At 45.0% G+C, this 17,574-nt stretch overlaps 2 protein-coding genes across 3 annotated transcripts in view; both read left to right on the top strand.

The window, feature by feature from the left end:
• LOC141429887 (pecanex-like protein 1) overlaps positions 1-9,513 on the top strand; it is a 20,390-nt gene extending 10,877 nt beyond the window's left edge. Inside the window, exons 2-8 of the mRNA XM_074090446.1 lie at positions 1,882-2,044; positions 2,373-2,520; positions 3,920-4,071; positions 5,369-5,552; positions 6,932-7,101; positions 8,527-8,675; positions 9,377-9,513. Coding sequence (XP_073946547.1) covers positions 1,882-2,044; positions 2,373-2,520; positions 3,920-4,071; positions 5,369-5,552; positions 6,932-7,101; positions 8,527-8,675; positions 9,377-9,513 — 1,103 coding nt within the window. The remainder of the gene's footprint in view (positions 1-1,881; positions 2,045-2,372; positions 2,521-3,919; positions 4,072-5,368; positions 5,553-6,931; positions 7,102-8,526; positions 8,676-9,376) is intronic.
• A 1,781-nt stretch (positions 9,514-11,294) lies between these two features.
• Positions 11,295-17,574, top strand: part of LOC141429503 (uncharacterized) — a 33,844-nt gene continuing 27,564 nt past the window's right edge. For both annotated transcript variants that reach the window (XM_074089830.1, XM_074089829.1), the window contains exon 1: positions 11,295-11,348. In XM_074089830.1, coding sequence (XP_073945931.1) covers positions 11,310-11,348 — 39 coding nt within the window. In that variant the 5' untranslated portion in view covers positions 11,295-11,309. The remainder of the gene's footprint in view (positions 11,349-17,574) is intronic.

Genomic DNA, 17,574 nt, shown 5'->3' with positions numbered 1-17,574 from the left:
CGGGAGTCGCCGCTGGTCACGCTGTGCTTCGCGCTCAGCGTGGTCGGGAGACGGGCGCTCGCGCACGCGCAGCACCTGTCAGCCTCCAGGTGAGCATGGAGCACTGAGCGCGCGGGAGTCGCCGCTGGTCACGCTGTGCTTCGCGCTCAGCGTGGTCGGGAGACGGGCGCTCGCGCACGCGCAGCACCTGTCAGCCTCCAGGTGGAGCATGGAGCACTGAGCGCGCGGGAGTCGCCGCTGGTCACGCTGTGCTTCGCGCTCAGCGTGGTCGGGAGACGGGCGCTCGCGCACGCGCAGCACCTGTCAGCCTCCAGGTGAGCATGGAGCACTGACGCGCGCGGGGAGTCGCCGCTGGTCACGCTGTGCTTCGCGCTCAGCGTGGTCGGGAGACGGGCGCTCGCGCACGCGCAGCACCTGTCAGCCTCCAGGTGAGCATGGAGCACTGAGCGCGCGGGAGTCGCCGCTGGTCACGCTGTGCTTCGCGCTCAGCGTGGTCGGAGACGGGCGCTCGCGCACGCGCAGCACCTGTCAGCCTCCAGGTGAGCATGGAGCACTGAGCGCGCGGGAGTCGCCGCTGGTCACGCTGTGCTTCGCGCTCAGCGTGGTCGGGAGACGGGCGCTCGCGCACGCGCAGCACCTGTCAGCCTCCAGGTGAGCATGGAGCACTGAGCGCGCGGGAGTCGCCGCTGGTCACGCTGTGCTTCGCGCTCAGCGTGGTCGGGAGACGGGCGCTCGCGCACGCGCAGCACCTGTCAGCCTCCAGGTGAGCATGGAGCACTGAGCGCGCGGGAGTCGCCGCTGGTCACGCTGTGCTTCGCGCTCAGCGTGTGGTCGGGAGACGGCGCTCGCGCACGCGCAGCACCTGTCAGCCTCCAGGTGAGCATGGAGCACTGAGCGCGCGGGAGTCGCCGCTGGTCACGCTTGCTTCGCGCTCAGCGTGGTCGGGAGACGGGCGCTCGCGCACGCGCAGCACCTGTCAGCCTCCAGGTGAGCATGGAGCACTGAGCGCGCGGGAGTCGCCGCTGGTCACGCTGTGCTTCGCGCTCAGCGTGGTCGGGAGACGGGCGCTCGCGCACGCGCAGCACCTGTCAGCCTCCAGGTGAGCATGGAGCACTGAGCGCGCGGGAGTCGCCGCTGGTCACGCTGTGCTTCGCGCTCAGCGTGGTCGGGAGACGGGCGTCGGCACGCGCAATCGTCCAGCGCTGACGAGTCTTCCGCGCCGAGACGGGCGCGCGCACGCGCAGCACCTGTCAGCCTCCAGGTGAGCATGGAGCACTGAGCGGCGGGAGTCGCCGCTGGTCACGCTGTGCTTCGCGCTCAGCGTGGTCGGGAGACGGGCGCTCGCGCACGCGCAGCACCTGTCAGCCTCCAGGTGAGCATGGAGCACTGAGCGCGCGGGAGTCGCCGCTGGTCACGCTGTGCTTCGCGCTCAGCGTGGTCGGAGAGACGGGCGCTCGCGCACGCGCAGCACCTGTCAGCCTCCAGGTGAGCATGGAGCACTGAGCGCGCGGGAGTCGCCGCTGGTCACGCTGTGCTTCGCGCTCAGCGTGGTCGGGAGACGGGCGCTCGCGCACGCGCAGCACCTGTCAGCCTCCAGGTGAGCATGGAGCACTGAGCGCGCGGGAGTCGCCGCTGGTCACGCTGTGCTTCGCGCTCAGCGTGGTCGGGAGACGGGCGCTCGCGCACGCGCAGCACCTGTCAGCCTCCAGGTGAGCATGGAGCACTGAGCGCGCGGAGTCGCCGCTGGTCACGCTGTGCTTCGCGCTCAGCGTGGTCGGGAGACGGGCGCTCGCGCACGCGCAGCACCTGTCAGCCTCCAGGTGAGCATGGAGCACTGAGCGCGCGGGAGTCGCCGCTGGTCACGCTGTGCTTCGCGCTCAGCGTGGTCGGAGAGACGGGCGCTCGCGCAGCGCAGCACCTGTCAGCCTCCAGGTGAGCATGGAGCACTGAGCGCGCGGGAGTCGCCGCTGGTCACGCTGTGCTTCGCGCTCAGCGTGGTCGGGAGACGGGCGCTCGCGCACGCGCAGCACCTGTCAGCCTCCAGGTGAGCATGGAGCACTGAGCGCGCGGGAGTCGCCGCTGGTCACGCTGTTTGAATTTGATTATTTTCCTTTTTTCCGTGCATCAAGACATTGGCCGGTCGGTCTCAATAGACCGTGAGTGTGTCGTCATAAGTATATAAGGATTGTAGGCTGATATGATGATGAGCAAGTCGTCAACGAACCTCTCGTCTGTGGCGGGTGACACTATTTACCGGCACGGATAATACCAAATAATACAAACTGGTATTTATTTATTTATTTATTAGACATGCCAACAGTACATGTAATGATATTTTTTGTCACCCTCACTAACCGGATGTCCTCTTCCAGCGTGGAGTTCTTCCTCTACGGACTGCATTCCCTCTTCAAAGGAGACTTTCGCATCACGTGCGCGCGCGACGAATGGGTGTTCACCGATATGTCCCTACTGCACTCTGTGCTGGCGCCTGCTATAAGGATGGCTTTGAAACTGCACCAGGTAACGCTATGCTATCCACAGAAAACCAGCGTTACTGCACATAATGTGCGGCAACACATGCTGAGTGGAGACTCCTTTTTGGTATCCTGCCGTGTCACCAAGTAACATAGTTTTAGTGCTAGTTTTAGTCTTAGTTTTAGGTGGTACTTGTGGAGCCAAAATAAACCTTTCTTTCTTTCTATGTTTTTGTCCCCACGCTGTTTCTGAGATAGTGTACATTAAAATAACAATGCTGGGCTGGGCAGTCTCATGGGGAAAAAAAACAGTATTCTATATGTTGGCTGTGGATTGTGTCCGTTTTGTTACGCATTTTTCTTAATAATTTTCGTAACGAAACGGACACATCCATACAATATTTTGGGGACACATCTGGAGACCCTGCTTTTCCAGCTCTGAATCATGGACTGAGTCTACCTTCGATTTTTTGTAGAAATCGCAGAGATAAACTCAGGGTACAACGGTAAATAGAAATGCCAGATAAGTGTTCAATATTTTATGATAATTTAACTGGGAGACTAATAAAAAAAAAATACATTTCGGAAAGTCATACTACTACCTAGCCTAGGTAAAGAAACTCTATCCTGACCTGAAGCAGCGTTTCCATCAGAGATGTGCGAGGATGTGTTGCGACGAATATGTTTTTCATTGACCAATAGAAGCACTTCATTTAAAGTATAATGCATAATAATATTTATTTTAGATAGGTATGTTTTTTGTCTCTCAACTGGTACATTTTTCTTGACACACTTTCTTTTCGTCACTAAGTATTAAGTCTAGTTTATTTAATAGTCCACTTTTTTTTACTACGATTGTTCTACTGGTCGGCGCGGCGCGATGGCCGCACTGGCAGGGTCGCCACGTGGTGTTGGGCGTTAAGGAAACGTGTAGCTCGGTTAAAGAGTAGTTTATTAATGAGAACTTAAGCCTAAGAGTACATGATATATAAAGGGATGGAGTGGAGGTGTGTGAGTGCACACTACAACCTTGCCTCGCTCCGCTCAGCTGTTTCGATCAGAATACTTAATAGTTAATGAAAAACAAACGTGTTTTGCAGGTGGTAGGACCTTGTGCAAGGTCTGCCCGGATTGCTACCACTATCTTGCTCGCTAATCCTTCCGTGAAACAGCAGTGCTTGCACTGTTGTGTTTCGGCGTGGAGAGTAAGACAGCCGGTGAAATTACTGGCACTTGAGGTATCCCATCTCAGCCCTCTAGGTTGACAACGCATCTGCAAAACCCCTGGTGTTGCAGATGTTTATAATCGGTGGTGATCTCTTACCATCAGGAGACCCACTTGCTCGTTTGCCATCCAGTCGAATAAAAATAAAATAAAAAAAAACAAATCGCTCGCACATTACGGTGGAAACGCTGAACTGGTTACCTCGCTGGTTTTTCTCCAGGACCACTTCATGTTCCCCGAGGAGTACTGCAGCAGCTCGGCTCTCTTCTCCGCCATTTCGTGCCATTCAGCGCGACTCGTCATCTGCCACGAAGCGGCGCCCGCCTGGCGCCATAACGTGCTGCGTGGCGCCCCACACCTACTGGCTCTAAGGTATTATTACTAAAACAAAAAATGCCCGTTCTAGCAGGAACCTAAAGAGTTGAGATAGCAGATGTTAGGCACTTGCTTCGCCACCGACGAGGAAGCGATAGCTATCGTTTATTTTTCTGCCCAAGCGGCCAAGAAACGCGTGGAACCTTTTAATAATCAATTTCACTATGATTTCCTTGACAAAAGTATGAGATGTCAACATGACATTAGTAGCACAAAGGTTCCACCTGGGTCTTGATTCAATTTGTTCGACTGTAGATCTCATGTCAGTAAAGAGATACACGTAGTAATAGTTAATCGCTGTTTGTTCACACTGCCGGCGAGAACTTTCTCCACTTAGTGTTGTGAAAAATGCTAATTTCGAGTCTTAAAGACTCGAGGCTTAACGACTAAGGCCGCAAAGACGGTTTCTTGCATCCATACGCATAAAATAAGCAAATTCAATTCTCAAATATAGTTGAGTCTTTAAGACTCTGGAGTCTTAAGAGTTCGAGTCTTTAAGCCTCGAAATGAGCGTTATCCACAACTCTATCTCCACTAGTGTGTGGAAGCCTAGCAGCGACAGAGCTGTCAACATTAAATTTGCTGGGATAGTTCTTAAAGTAAATCCTACTAATATTACAAATGCTAAAGTTTGTGAGTGAGTGAGTATGTTTGTTACTTCTTCACGCTAAAACAGTTGAACACATTTGGATGAAATTTGGCAAAAAGTTAGTTTATAACCTGGATTAAAACATAGGATATTTTTAATCTCGATATTCTCACGGGATAGTGATAAAATCTTGAAATAAAAACCGCTGAGTTTAGAGTCATCAAAATTTGGTATGTAGGTAGCTGGACGGTACGTCTGGAATAACACATAGGCTACTATTTATCCCGATATTCCACGGGATAGGTATAAATCTTAAAATTTTAACCGCTGGGCTTAGAGTCTTGGAATTTTGGACAGTTGTTCTTAACACAACTCAATGAATACCACCATATCAATTTTGGGAATTCCCGGGGGAATTTTGTAAAACCCCGGAATTTCAACCAGCTCGAATTGTTTACGCGTGCGAAGCCGCGAGTAAATGCTAGTCAATAATATATGGACAATATAGTTCAGTTTTAACTTGGCAAGGTGAGACAAGTGTACTCAGTTCAAGCCTCGTTGGATTCTTGTAGAGCCAATAAAAATAACTTCAAAAAAAAATACAAAAAGATGATCTTAAATTATGTATCTTATTAGATACGCTGCCAATCTTAGGGTTAAGGAGCATAATACATTGTGTGTTTCAAATGCGCATTGTTGTTTCAGACACGTGATGGACGAAGGCAACGACGACTACAAGATAATAATGCTGAACAAGCGGCACCTGGGGTTCCGCGTGATCAAGCTGAACCGCGAGTGCGTGCGCGGCCTGTGGGCCGGCCAGCAGCAGGAGCTGGTCTATCTACGGAACCGGAACCCCGAACGGGGGTCCATACAGAACGCTAAGCAGGTGAGGCCAAAGGGTTCCTACAATCGAGTTCATAAACCTGTGAGAATTTTTTGATCAAAAATACCTGAACACGACTCTATTGTTAACTTAAGATTGTTTTTGGGATCTATTTGTATTTTTTATTAAATTCCAAATTTTTTACTATCTTACGGTCACCATACCCATAAAAATCGATGATCGATGAGGGCTAAAGCATAGATGTCGCTAGTGTAGCTGCTTAAGTGACTAAATAAGAAACAAACAAGCTGAGATATGTGGTGCATAGGAGAAATTCGTGTCTGTACCTCTGTCCAAACCTTATTATCTTGTTATCTGTTAATTTCATGTGTTTTTTATGTATAATAAAGTTTTACAATACAATACAATACTTTCGACTAATTCAAAAAGTTTCCCATAAATTAAAAATTAAATATAAGTTATAATAATTACACTTTGAATGAAACTAGTAATGTTAATTTTTTGGGTATCTGTATCGACAGCCATCTAAAATTGGAAAAGCCACGTAAACCTTGTATGTTCCAAGTTAGATAGGTTTGTGTTCGCATTGAGAAAGTTGAAAAATACTGTATCTATGGAGGCAGCGATCACAGCCTATCATGGGTACGTGTCGTCTGTTCTTGATTACGGGTTGCTGTTTATAGGGTAATTCTACAGACGTTAAAAGAGCATTTCGTTTACAGAAAAAAATGTATGCGTGCAATTACTAATGCATGGTTCACAGATAGCTGCCGTCCAAATATTTAAAAGGTTAAATGTAATTGGCGCTGGAATGCATGTATATTAGAAAAGCCTTTCTTTGTCAAAAACCATCCTGAATTGTTTGAAATGAGAGCAGATGTTTTGGTTAGAACACAAAGAGCACAGTACAGGGGTCTTTTATATCTCCCTCGCTGTCGGAGTGCTATCTATAGGAAAAAATTGCTATTACATGTGCATTGTCCTGTATAATAAGCTTCCGGAGGAGTTGAAAACAATTGCAGGGACATGTTTTCAAGTCCAAAATTACTGTATGGTTGCACGAGCGATGTTTTTACAGCGGTAAAGATTTTTTGGAATCATAATTTGGTACATTTCTTTTTTTAAATAATTCACAACCGTTTATTATGATTAATTTGTAATTGTTAAAGTTGTTGTAATGTAGTAATATCGTATATTTATATTGAGTGAAATTGACATTGTTATAAAAATTAAATATTAAGATTTGCATGTTGTTCTCGTACGAGTGAATACTGTACCTTCTTGAAATACACCAATATATTGTATTTATGTTCTGTGTATTCTGGCAAATAAATCATTATTATTATTATTATTAAAAATAAACGATATTTCTGTTTCTAGTTCCGAACGATAAGCAAACTAGTTTGTCTGTATGTCCTTAGGCGCTCCGCAACATAATAAACTCGTCGTGCGACCAGCCGATCGGGTACCCGATCTACGTGTCGCCGCTGACCACGTCGTACGGCGACACCTCGCCGCCGCTGTGCGCGCTGCTCGGCGGGCCCGTCACCGTCGCCGCCATCAGGACCCGGCTCGCTGCCCTGTGCAAACGGTCACTCACTGTCATCATAAACAAATAAACTATACTAGACTAGCTTAAGCCCGCGACTTCGTCTGCGCGGATCTAGGTTATCGCGCGGTGGCGCCCTCTACCGGAATAAAAGGTACCCTATGTTGATCCTTGGGGTTCAAAATACCTATATACCAAATTTCATCAAAATCGGTTCAGTGGTTTCGACGTGAAAGCGTAACAGACAGACAGACAGACAGACAGAGTTACTTTCGCATTTATAATATTAGTAAGGAAGTAAGGATTGTTACAACAAGAGCATAAAACGAGCCGGTACGGCGAGGGTGTATAGACTATAGACACGTCGAGGGGAAAATGGGTTTAATGCTCGAGTTTTACACTGCTTTTCACTTCGATGTCAAGGAAATGAAATAGCAACAGTGGAAACAATTGTTCACTGACTATGTACCTTTTATTGTTCACGAATTCCTATTATAATTATAAATTTTTAGTTTTATTTATCTATTTTGATTCATTTGACTGATTTTTAGTTTTGGTTTTATATTAATTCATTTTTGTTTAATATATAGAACCTTCTTTGTTTGTGGTTACACCTGATTGCCTTGGTCTAAGACGAAGATTTTACTTTATGCACTAGAGCATAAAAAGTCATTAAATTTAATTCAGCATAAACACGAACTTTACGAGCATGAGAAGTGAAAAATACATTTATTCACAACACAAGACAACAAGATTAAAGTACAAATAGACAACACAAGGGATAATATCAAATTTTTATGGAATAATCGAGGTGGTTTGACCTATCGCCTCTCAAGCAGAGGGTCGTGGGTTCAAACCCCGGCTCGCACATCTGAGTTTTTCGAAATTCATGTGCGGAATTACATTTGAAATTTACCACGAGCTTTGCGGTGAAGGAAAACATCGTGAGGAAACCTGCACAAATCTGCGAAGAAATTCAATGATTTGTGTGAAATTCCCAATCCGCACTGGGCCCGCGTGGGAACTATGGCCCAAGCCCTCTTGTTCTGAGAGGAGGCCTGTGCCCAGCAGTGGGACGAATATAGGCTGGGATGGGATGGGAATCGAGAAAAACTAACAAAAATGCAACGTTGCCAGCTCAGCAGGTATAAACGCTTTTAAGCCGATCAAAAAACTCTGTCCACGCAATAAGAGCGAAAAGACGTCTTACCTGACGGTAAACGTCGTTTCGCGTCGGCCGAGCCAATCGACGTCTTTTGATCGGCTTAAGCCGATTCCGCTTCGATAGATGTGAGGAGACCTTAAACCGAGTTTAGACTTGCAAGAAAAACCGTGCAAGTTGCATTGCATTGCAGCGCTCGATTGACCACTAAAACTCGTTGGCTTACGGCCTCGCAATGCAATGCAACTTGCACGATTTTTCTTACAAGTCTAAACTCAGCTTTATGATGTGTGTTTGGTCGGTAGGATCCGTCGTCGCTGCGGCGAGGGCTGCTCGAGCGGCGGCGGGGGCGGCGGCGGGGGCGGGGCGGGGACGTGGCGCCGCGGAGGCGGCGCGGCGCGCGCCAACAACACGCCGCGACACAACGCGCTGCATCTCTCCAGGACATCGCTCGGTAACACGACGCACACACACACACACACGAACACACATAGAAGACGTCAGGACATGAGATGTGCGAGGAATGTGTTTTACGTGAACCAACAGAACGCTTAATTTACCTCGCCTCGCTCCGCTCACTTGTTAGGCGCCGTGCCATGTGAAAGCTGTCTATAGCTTATACATTTTATTCCAAAACACGGCATGGCGTCCGTGAAACGGGCTTAAGGCTATCTTTTTGTATTTTTTTTTAATCAGCAGAATTTGGGCTTATTAAAACAGATGAGACTATAATTCGGTATTCGGTAACAAAAGGACTAGAATGAAATAAAAATATTTTTAAATAAATAATTGCTCTTACACAGTTGAGGATTATTTAAACAATAGAAAATAATATAATGTTATTTAATTATTTTGCTTGATTATAAGTAAACAATTAAGCAAATAAATAGTGAAATTAGGTATCAGATGATAAATTTCATACATGTATTATAATAAATTAATAATTTGTTTTGTGATACCCAGTGCAAATTATTATTTAAGTGCAATTAGCCATTAATTTCAAATGATGATTTTTGGAATGGATATATTCCTACTTCTTTTGCTCCGTTGTGCATACATACAACGAACAAATACAACGAACCACATAACCCCCTTCTGCTATAGTATTTTTGGTGCAAATTGTACCAGTTTTTTTAACAATAACTTATATTGCAGCTGGCACGCGCGGCAGCTTGGCTAGCGCGGGCAAACCCACGTCGTCGACACTAGCGTCCCTCGCGGGGTTACTGAGGGAACATTCGCACGAACGCACGCATCAAGAGGAACCCGGTAATATATCTACCGCCGCCTAACTTTGCCTAAAAGTTCATTGCCCCGACTAGTACCACTAAAACTATAAAGGTATAATTCCAATAATTGAATAGGCACTATACCGTTAAGCGATTCGAACACAATCCGGGAGTAACGTAAAGACGTCGCATAAAAATGTATCTCAAAAATGCGTCAAAACTGAGTATTAAGTAATGAACTTTTAGGCAGATTTATATGGCGCGTGGTATAGAAGACTGTTTCTTAATAAAAAAAAATCTCGCCGGCCAAGTTCTAAAAATCCTGATACAGTTAAACTGCACATGTTCACTCGAACTTGCCAAGCCAGCATAAGCTTTGCTTAGTTTTTTTTTTAGTTTGTGACTATACTTCGTCTAGCATTAGAAAGAAGGTAAGCGATCTTGACGTGTCTTTTTATTGAAAAACACTTTGAAAGCCACCGCAAATAGCAAGAATTAGCAAGGGCATATGACCATTTACATGCTTTTGGTATCATAATTAATAGTTACTGTTTTTTTTTTTACTTTTTCAGTAAAAAGACTCTTCAAAATAGTTTACCCTTTTTCTAATGCTAAAAAAACGAAGTACAGGTCAATTGGTGTCAAGTGTTTCATAATATTTATCTTAATATATATAATTTTTCTGTACGTGTTTTTGTCACCTAACTCCTCCTAAACGGCTGGACTGATTCAGATGTGTATATTTCAATACTGTGGGCATATTACCTATCATGTTTATCACCTGTTTCACCATCCAGTGATTAAATTTATCTGACGGATATATGTGATGCCGTCTCTGTTTGTTTTGTTCGAATAGACGGAGACGGCATCGCATTTATCCGTCAAATAAAATTAATCAATGGCTGGTGAAACGCCCCTTAATGTAGTAAATTTTCCGGGCAGGACGACGTCTGCCAGGTCCGCTAGTGATATACAGTACCCGCCGATAAAGATTGCACATCGGTCTTCGGAAAAAGACAAAGTTAAAAATAAAGTTGTGTTAAATACTTGTGATGTATACATATCATTTAATAATATTGTAAATCTGTTTTAAAAAAAAATATATATATACCTCGTTGAGTTTCTTGCCGGATTCTTCTCAGCAGAGGTTTTTCCGAACCGGTGGTAGATTTTTTTGACATTCATAAGTGCTTGTTATAGCCTAAATTGAATAAAGATATTTTGACTTTGACTTTGACTTTGACAATGGGGAATGTCTGAAAATTTTAGAAACGCTTGAAACTTTTTATATCAATAGGAATGACCTTTCTAATTATCAGAAATAAATATCAGATTTTTAAGTAGCATCAATTAATTTAAAAAAATGAAATAGTTTTCTTAACCGCCAAATTACGACAGTCCGGTCGGTTACGGGTTGTTCCATAATCCAGAATAAAAAACATTAAAAAATAATTTATGTGTCTTTGACTTGATCGTTTTGACAGGTGACACTCTTTACCGATAAGTAGTGTGTGACAACGCTCTACGAAGCCGAAATTAGCCGGGTCTCTTTCCAAAGACCGATGTGCAATCTTTATGGCCGGGTACAGTCACCAGTACCAATATATGACACAACAAGCGTGCATAAATATCTGATACGACTCTATTTCTAGGGCCGGAAGGACGTGTCAGATATTTTTTCACACTCCGCTGGGGCAGATATGAATGCTGGTGACTGTACTGTATAAATATAATGTATCAGGTGTCCACTGCGGGCCGCTCGGTGTGGCCGTGCTAAGCAGCGCCTGCGAGGCGAGCGAGGCGCGGCGGCGGGCCGAGCCCGCCCCCGCCCCCGCCCCCGCGCGCGACGCGAGCGGAACATGCGCGCGCGGGCCGCTCACAAGGACCCCGCCAGGCAGGTCAGTCCGAGTACTGCTTTTCCCAACGAAACGTTTGGCAACCTGTTTCATTTCGCAACTTTTCATTTCGCAAACTCTAACAGCCTTATTCATAAAAAGTTAGAGCCTCCTTGAAGGCTCCTTGAAGGCCCGATGCTAAAAAACATGATTCATAAACGTCTGTTAGCGCTAATCAGTCGATCAAGGCTCTGCTAAAGTTAGAGGACCGTAGACCCTCCTTTATCTCTCTGCTAAGTCACAAAATGGCCGCCACAAGTTTGAACAGCTGACTTTGATTAGAGCAAAAACCATAGGTACCGAAGATATTTATAGTGAAGGCAGGGCTACGCAGATTAAAAAAAATCAGGAAATTTATTTTCAGGAATTTGTATTTAAAATCCTCTAAATTAGCAACAATAAATTAACAATAAATATGAAAAAAAAATAAGGATGATTAACATAATTATGGCTTTTTGCACAACATAAACATGCGGATCGGAAATGGCGGGAAAACAAACATCTCGCTTTTTATTTTTTTTCCTGGTAATTTGCTGTCACTGCTGTCAATTATTTTTTTTTAATTATCGATTAGGCCATTTTTTGTCTTTGATTTGTCAAGGTGGCCAACATAACGCGTCTAATCCGTCTATCAGCAGCTCAACAACTAGCAGACTGCTAGCAAGCGTTTATGAATCATACTTCTTGACAACCGTCTAACAAGCTTAATCAGTCTGCTAAGTAACAGACCGATCAAACCTCAATTAAGGATTTTTTATGAATAAGGCTGTAAAACTGTAAATATTTCAGGATTTATTTCAGGGCCATCGTGTAGAACCCTTTAGGTTAGGTTAGGTTAGTTTTATAAAAATCCTGAAATATTTACAGTTTCAGAAATATTAAACAGTTGGGAAATGAAAAGTTGCGAAATGAAACAGGTTGCCAAACGTTATTCGCCGAAACATTAGTAAACCATAGGAATCCACGGAGCAAAGTTTTTTTTTTTTTTTTTTTTTTATGGCTTTCACCCTTGCTTTTTTAGCAAGATGTATTTTGCCAATGTCGATGTAGAGACATTACACGCATGAGGAGACTGTTCGGTTTATATAATTTTGATGTCGGGGGAGGAACAGACAGGAAACCTAAAACAAATAACATTTGGTTATGGACGGTACACTGACAATAACAAGACGAAACGATTTTTTTTTTTTTTTTAGCGGAGGGGAATGGCAGACTGTTAAGCATGCTAACATAAAAGGATAAAGTGAAGAGGAAGTATGAAATATATAATATTAAGCATGCTGCAGTTGCTACAATTTAATGTTGTGGCACTGTATAAATTTTATCAATATTTTTAAAAGAGGAGAATCTAGTATAGAAAGAAGTGTCAGAAAATTCATAGGGCGCGGAACATCCTTCGGCAATGCATCATACAGGGAATAAGTATGTTTACCACAATTGAAAAAAATGTGATCCAGGGTACCCTCATCAAGACCGCATTCGCATAGAGAGTTATCCCGTACTCTAATTTTTGATAAAAACACCGGAGTGCAGACATGACCTAGACGGAGTCGACAGATAGTAGAAGTGACCCATTTACTAGCAGAGCGGAAGTGATAAAACCAAGGTTTACGCGGAATTAATGGTTGAATGTTCCCGTAGTGTCGGCCTTTCTGGTGTCTGGAGAGGTTCCACATGTTCTGCCAGGAGACCCTTAAATCAGTTCGAGCGGACATCATTAGGTCCGATGGTAAGATAGTCTTATAATCCTGACCACCAATTGTGATGGCCTCTTTTGCCCACATGTCCGCTCTTTCATTTCCCACTATGCCACAATGGCCCGGAATCCATACAAGAGTAACTTCTAGTCCTTTTTTTTCACATCGGTTTAGAGCCTCTTTAATTTTCAAAATGATTGGGAGTTTAGTTTTCATTTTAAAATGATTTCCTACTATTGTTTGTAGACAGCTTTTAGCATCAGAAAAGATTAAGATTTTAGGAACGCTGTGTGATTCCGAGAATTTAATAGCCTCCAATATTGCGATGGATTCCCCAGTGAAAACAGATGACTGGGCTGGGCCTTTTTGAGTCAAAGCAATTTGGTATTTGGGAATCCATACTGCTGAACCTACAAAGCCATTGGGATCTATTTTAGAGGCATCTGTGAAGATGTGTAGCCAATCCTGCCATTTTTCTATTTTTTTATTAAATATGTTGTTGGCCGCTGGACTATCCTTGTCAATGCCAAAATCAAGGATAACTTTTGGAGAATATATCAAAGACTCATAATCGGCCTCAAATATGGGGTTCATGTAGGTGGTATATAGCGGGGACGAGAGGTTTTTTAATTTGGAATACGACACAATGTATCTTGGCGTTTCCTTATGTGTCCAATATGTGTTTTCAGACACTTCCAGGGAGAGAGCCTCTAGTCGGGGTATAAGAGGATGGTTGGATACGGAACATGCCCTAAAAAGGAAACGGTCTGCTAAGTACTGTCTGCGGAGGGAGAGAGGAGGATCTAAGCATTCTACCTGCATGGCATTTTTGGGTGAGGATTTCATTGCTCCCAGAGCAATACGTAGACACTTAGCTTGTATCAGGTCCAATTTTTTAAGTGCATTTTTATTGCAGGGTTCCACTACGAGTGAAGCATAGTCGATCTGGCTACGGATTATTGCATTATATAACAGTTTTTGGCAGTATGGGTGAGCGCCCCACCAGACTCCAGAAAGAGCCCGGAGAACATTAATGCCCCTTTCGCATTTTCCGGTTATGTGCTCCAAATGGGGTACACCAGTCATTTTGGAATCCAGAAAAACACCAAGGAATTTAACAGAGTCCTTGCAGGGAATAACCTCATACTCATAGTTAATATCTATGTTCGGGATGGATCTGTTACGCGAGAAAGTTACAGTACAGCTTTTGGATGGTGACAAAGATAGCCCATGATCATCTAGCCAGACCTTTAGATATCTGAGTGCCTCATTTAATTTTGAAGAAGCCTCATCAAACGACTGTGTAACGGTGTATAACGCTAAATCATCTGCATATTGGAGTATATTACAGAAGGGGGAGACAGATTGTTCAATATCATACGTATATAAATTATAAAGGAGGGGGGAGAGTACTGAGCCTTGGGGGAGTCCCTGCCATAGGGTAAGAGGAGTGTAGAAGCTATTGCCAGTTCGGATTTTAATTATTCTTCCCATAAACAACTTGCAGATAAAATGTACTATCCTCACAGGAATACTCAGCTGAAGCATTTTTGCTCTGAGCATAGGAAGAAGGACATTGTCATAGGCAGCAGAGACATCCAAGAAGCACCCTACAACATGGTGTTTTTTGGAGAGGGCTAGTCTAATGTCTGAAGTCAGTATGCTTAGGTTGTCTATGGTACTTTTCCCCTTACGGAATCCAAATTGTGTGTTGGCGAGTAAATTATTTTTTTCTACAAACCACTCCAACCTATTTTTAATTAAATGCTCCAATATTTTGCCTATTGTCGCGGAAAGGGCAATTGGGCGATAGGAGTTTGCTTCTTGTGGGTTTTTACATGATTTGAGGATTGGGATTACAATTTGGGTCTTCCATGCCTCGGGGATTTCACCAGACACAAAAAACAGATTAAATAGATTTAGGAGGTGGTCTTTTGCAAAGCGACTTAGTTTACGGATGAAGATATACGGTATGCCGTCTTCTCCTGGTGAACTGTTACGGAGGCCGTCAAGTGCTAACTCAAGTTCATAGAATGTGAAGGGGCTGTCGAGAGGGCCTAGCCCGCTAGAGGGAGGAGATGGGTCTATGCAGGATTCCTCAGGAACTGATGGAGGGGCTAATTTATCTGCGAACTCTGCCAACCAGGAAGGGGGATTATGGGGGGATGGTCGATCGGGATCGAAGGAGCCTCTGAATTTTTTTATACTTTTCCATACCAGCGATGGGGGCGTTCTTGGATTGAGACTTTCACAAAATCCCTTCCATCCTTTCTTCTTCGCTTTTTTTAGGAGACGTTTAGTGCGAGCAGAGATTTTTTGGAAGTCAATAAAATCTTCAGAAAGACCGGAATCATTGTATTTACGTTCGGCGTTCTTTCTTTCTTTTATCGCCGCCGTGCATTCCGCATCCCACCAAGGAGGGGAAGGGATCTTGCTACTAGCCATTTTTTTCTTTGGGATGAATTTATCTGCAGCTTCTATCAGAACGGATTGGAAGTGGTTGTAGAGTTCAAGGGGGTTTAACAGGTTGGAGTCGAGCTCTTTTAGCCTTTTTTCTACATAAAAGAGAAGTTTGGCCAATCTGCTTTATCCAATCTGTATTTAAGGAGGGGTTGGGGGGGGGGGGAAGGCTGAACAGAGGATGGTTGGGAAATGATAATAGGGAAATGATCACTTCCGTGTGATTGTCTCAGTACCTGATAGGATAGAAGACATGAGAGGTTGGGAGAGCAAGCAGACAAATCCAGAACTGAGTTGGGATTTTGTCCGGGTATACCCGGTGAGTGGGAGAGCCGTCGTTAATAACTGAGACATTTATGTCATCAAATAGGTCCAAGAGGAAAGCGGAAAATGCGTCTGAGTGCGAAGAACCCCAAGACGTGTTGTGACTGTTGAAATCCCCTAGGATGAGGAGAGGGGACCGAGAACAGGATGGTGGAAAGATCGGGTATTAAATTTATATTAGGATGTGGGATATAGATGGATACAAAGTTGATTCCCATGACATTAGCCGCAAACTGCGTTAATGTCATGTGAATGAGGAGGGAGGGGTATTTGGAGAAAGAGTAATCTCTTCTGATCAACAACGCACAACCAGCACGACCATCACCGCGGTCCTCCCGGAGGCATGAGAATCCCGGGATCCTGAAGCGGGAGTCCGGTCTCAACCATGTCTCCGAGATGGCCGCTACAGAAATGGAGTGCTCGTTGACGATTCTGACCAAATCAGTTTTTTTGGGATAAGGCTACGGCAATTCCACTGAAGAAAATTGGCCTGGGGGGCCATTGGAGAAGGATAGCATCTCGGCAAGTGAATCATTAAGGGCAACGTCGGGCCGGTAAACAATCGCTCCATTTAGCGATTATATTTGTAAGAAGTTTGAATAACAGTTCCATAAGGTCCATTGGGCGTCTCAACTGGCGTCCGTCGTGACGATAGGGCATAACCATTTGGAAGTTGAGATTGTGGGTCGAAACGATATTTTTATGGCTTGACGATCATATCCGGGAGACAGGGGGTTCTTGATCTAGCTTTACGGCTCCGTCTTACGGTATGAAGTCGAGATGGGCGATTGGGGAGGGAAAGGAGAGGGGACCAGAAGGGGGTGATTGCCGAGGAGGACTAGGGTCTGGGTCAAACATAACCTTGGCCACGTCCGCGTAAGGGCGGCGTACGGCAGGGAAGCGAGAGGAAGCTTCTTGATAAGAGATGCTGTGCTCTGACATTGCCAATTTGATGGACTTTTGTCTACAATATTCCGGGCAGCGTTGGTCTGTCGCGTAATGATGGCCTGAACAGTAGAGGCAAGTCACTTGCTCAGGAGCGATGTTGCATCCTTCACCAGGGTGTTTTTGTGGCACACTTGAAACAGCGAGCATCGGAGCGGCACTGGGCCTGAATGTGGCCAAACCTCAGGCATTTTTCGACATTGGATTGTTGGGAGAACGTATACTTCGACCTTCAGCGATGTAAAGAAAGCAAAGACTTTCTCAGGAAGTTTTTGACCTTCGAAGGTCACCACAACAGTTTGAGTTGGAACCCAGGATGGAGGACCTCCCTCATTGGTACTTTGCGTTGGAGGCGTCGGGCTTTTGAGGATTTTGCCATGTCCGTCTTTAAGGTCAGTCGCGTCAACAAATTCTTCCCATCCGACCAGTCGACTGGTACGGCCACGAATCAAACCATACGGGGAAACATTGTATGTTGGGATGGTGGCTTTATATTATTTCTGGACAAACAGGGGTTTTCTAAGATGTTATTAAGCATCCACAGCGGTCATAAATTCTACCGAGACACACGGTTTCTGCCTACGGACTTTATACCATCTTTTTTAATATTTTGAATGTTATTCTCTGAATAAGCGAGGCCAAACCTTTATAGGTTGAAGTGAGATGGCCGAGTTGCTAGACTCTGCGTCTCGGGAGATGTGTACAATAAATGGGCCACTGTCATAAATGCCGTATTTGCGGGAAGGTCCTCGTCTAAGTCAGGGTGTTTGTAAATGTTTGCTATAGATGCATTGTCGGCATCC

This window comes from Choristoneura fumiferana, chromosome 7 (assembly GCF_025370935.1).
Source record: "Choristoneura fumiferana chromosome 7, NRCan_CFum_1, whole genome shotgun sequence".
Classification (NCBI taxonomy): Eukaryota; Metazoa; Arthropoda; class Insecta; order Lepidoptera; family Tortricidae; genus Choristoneura; species Choristoneura fumiferana.
Note: the sequence above shows the minus strand (reverse complement) of the source record. Positions and strands in the feature narration are given on the sequence as shown.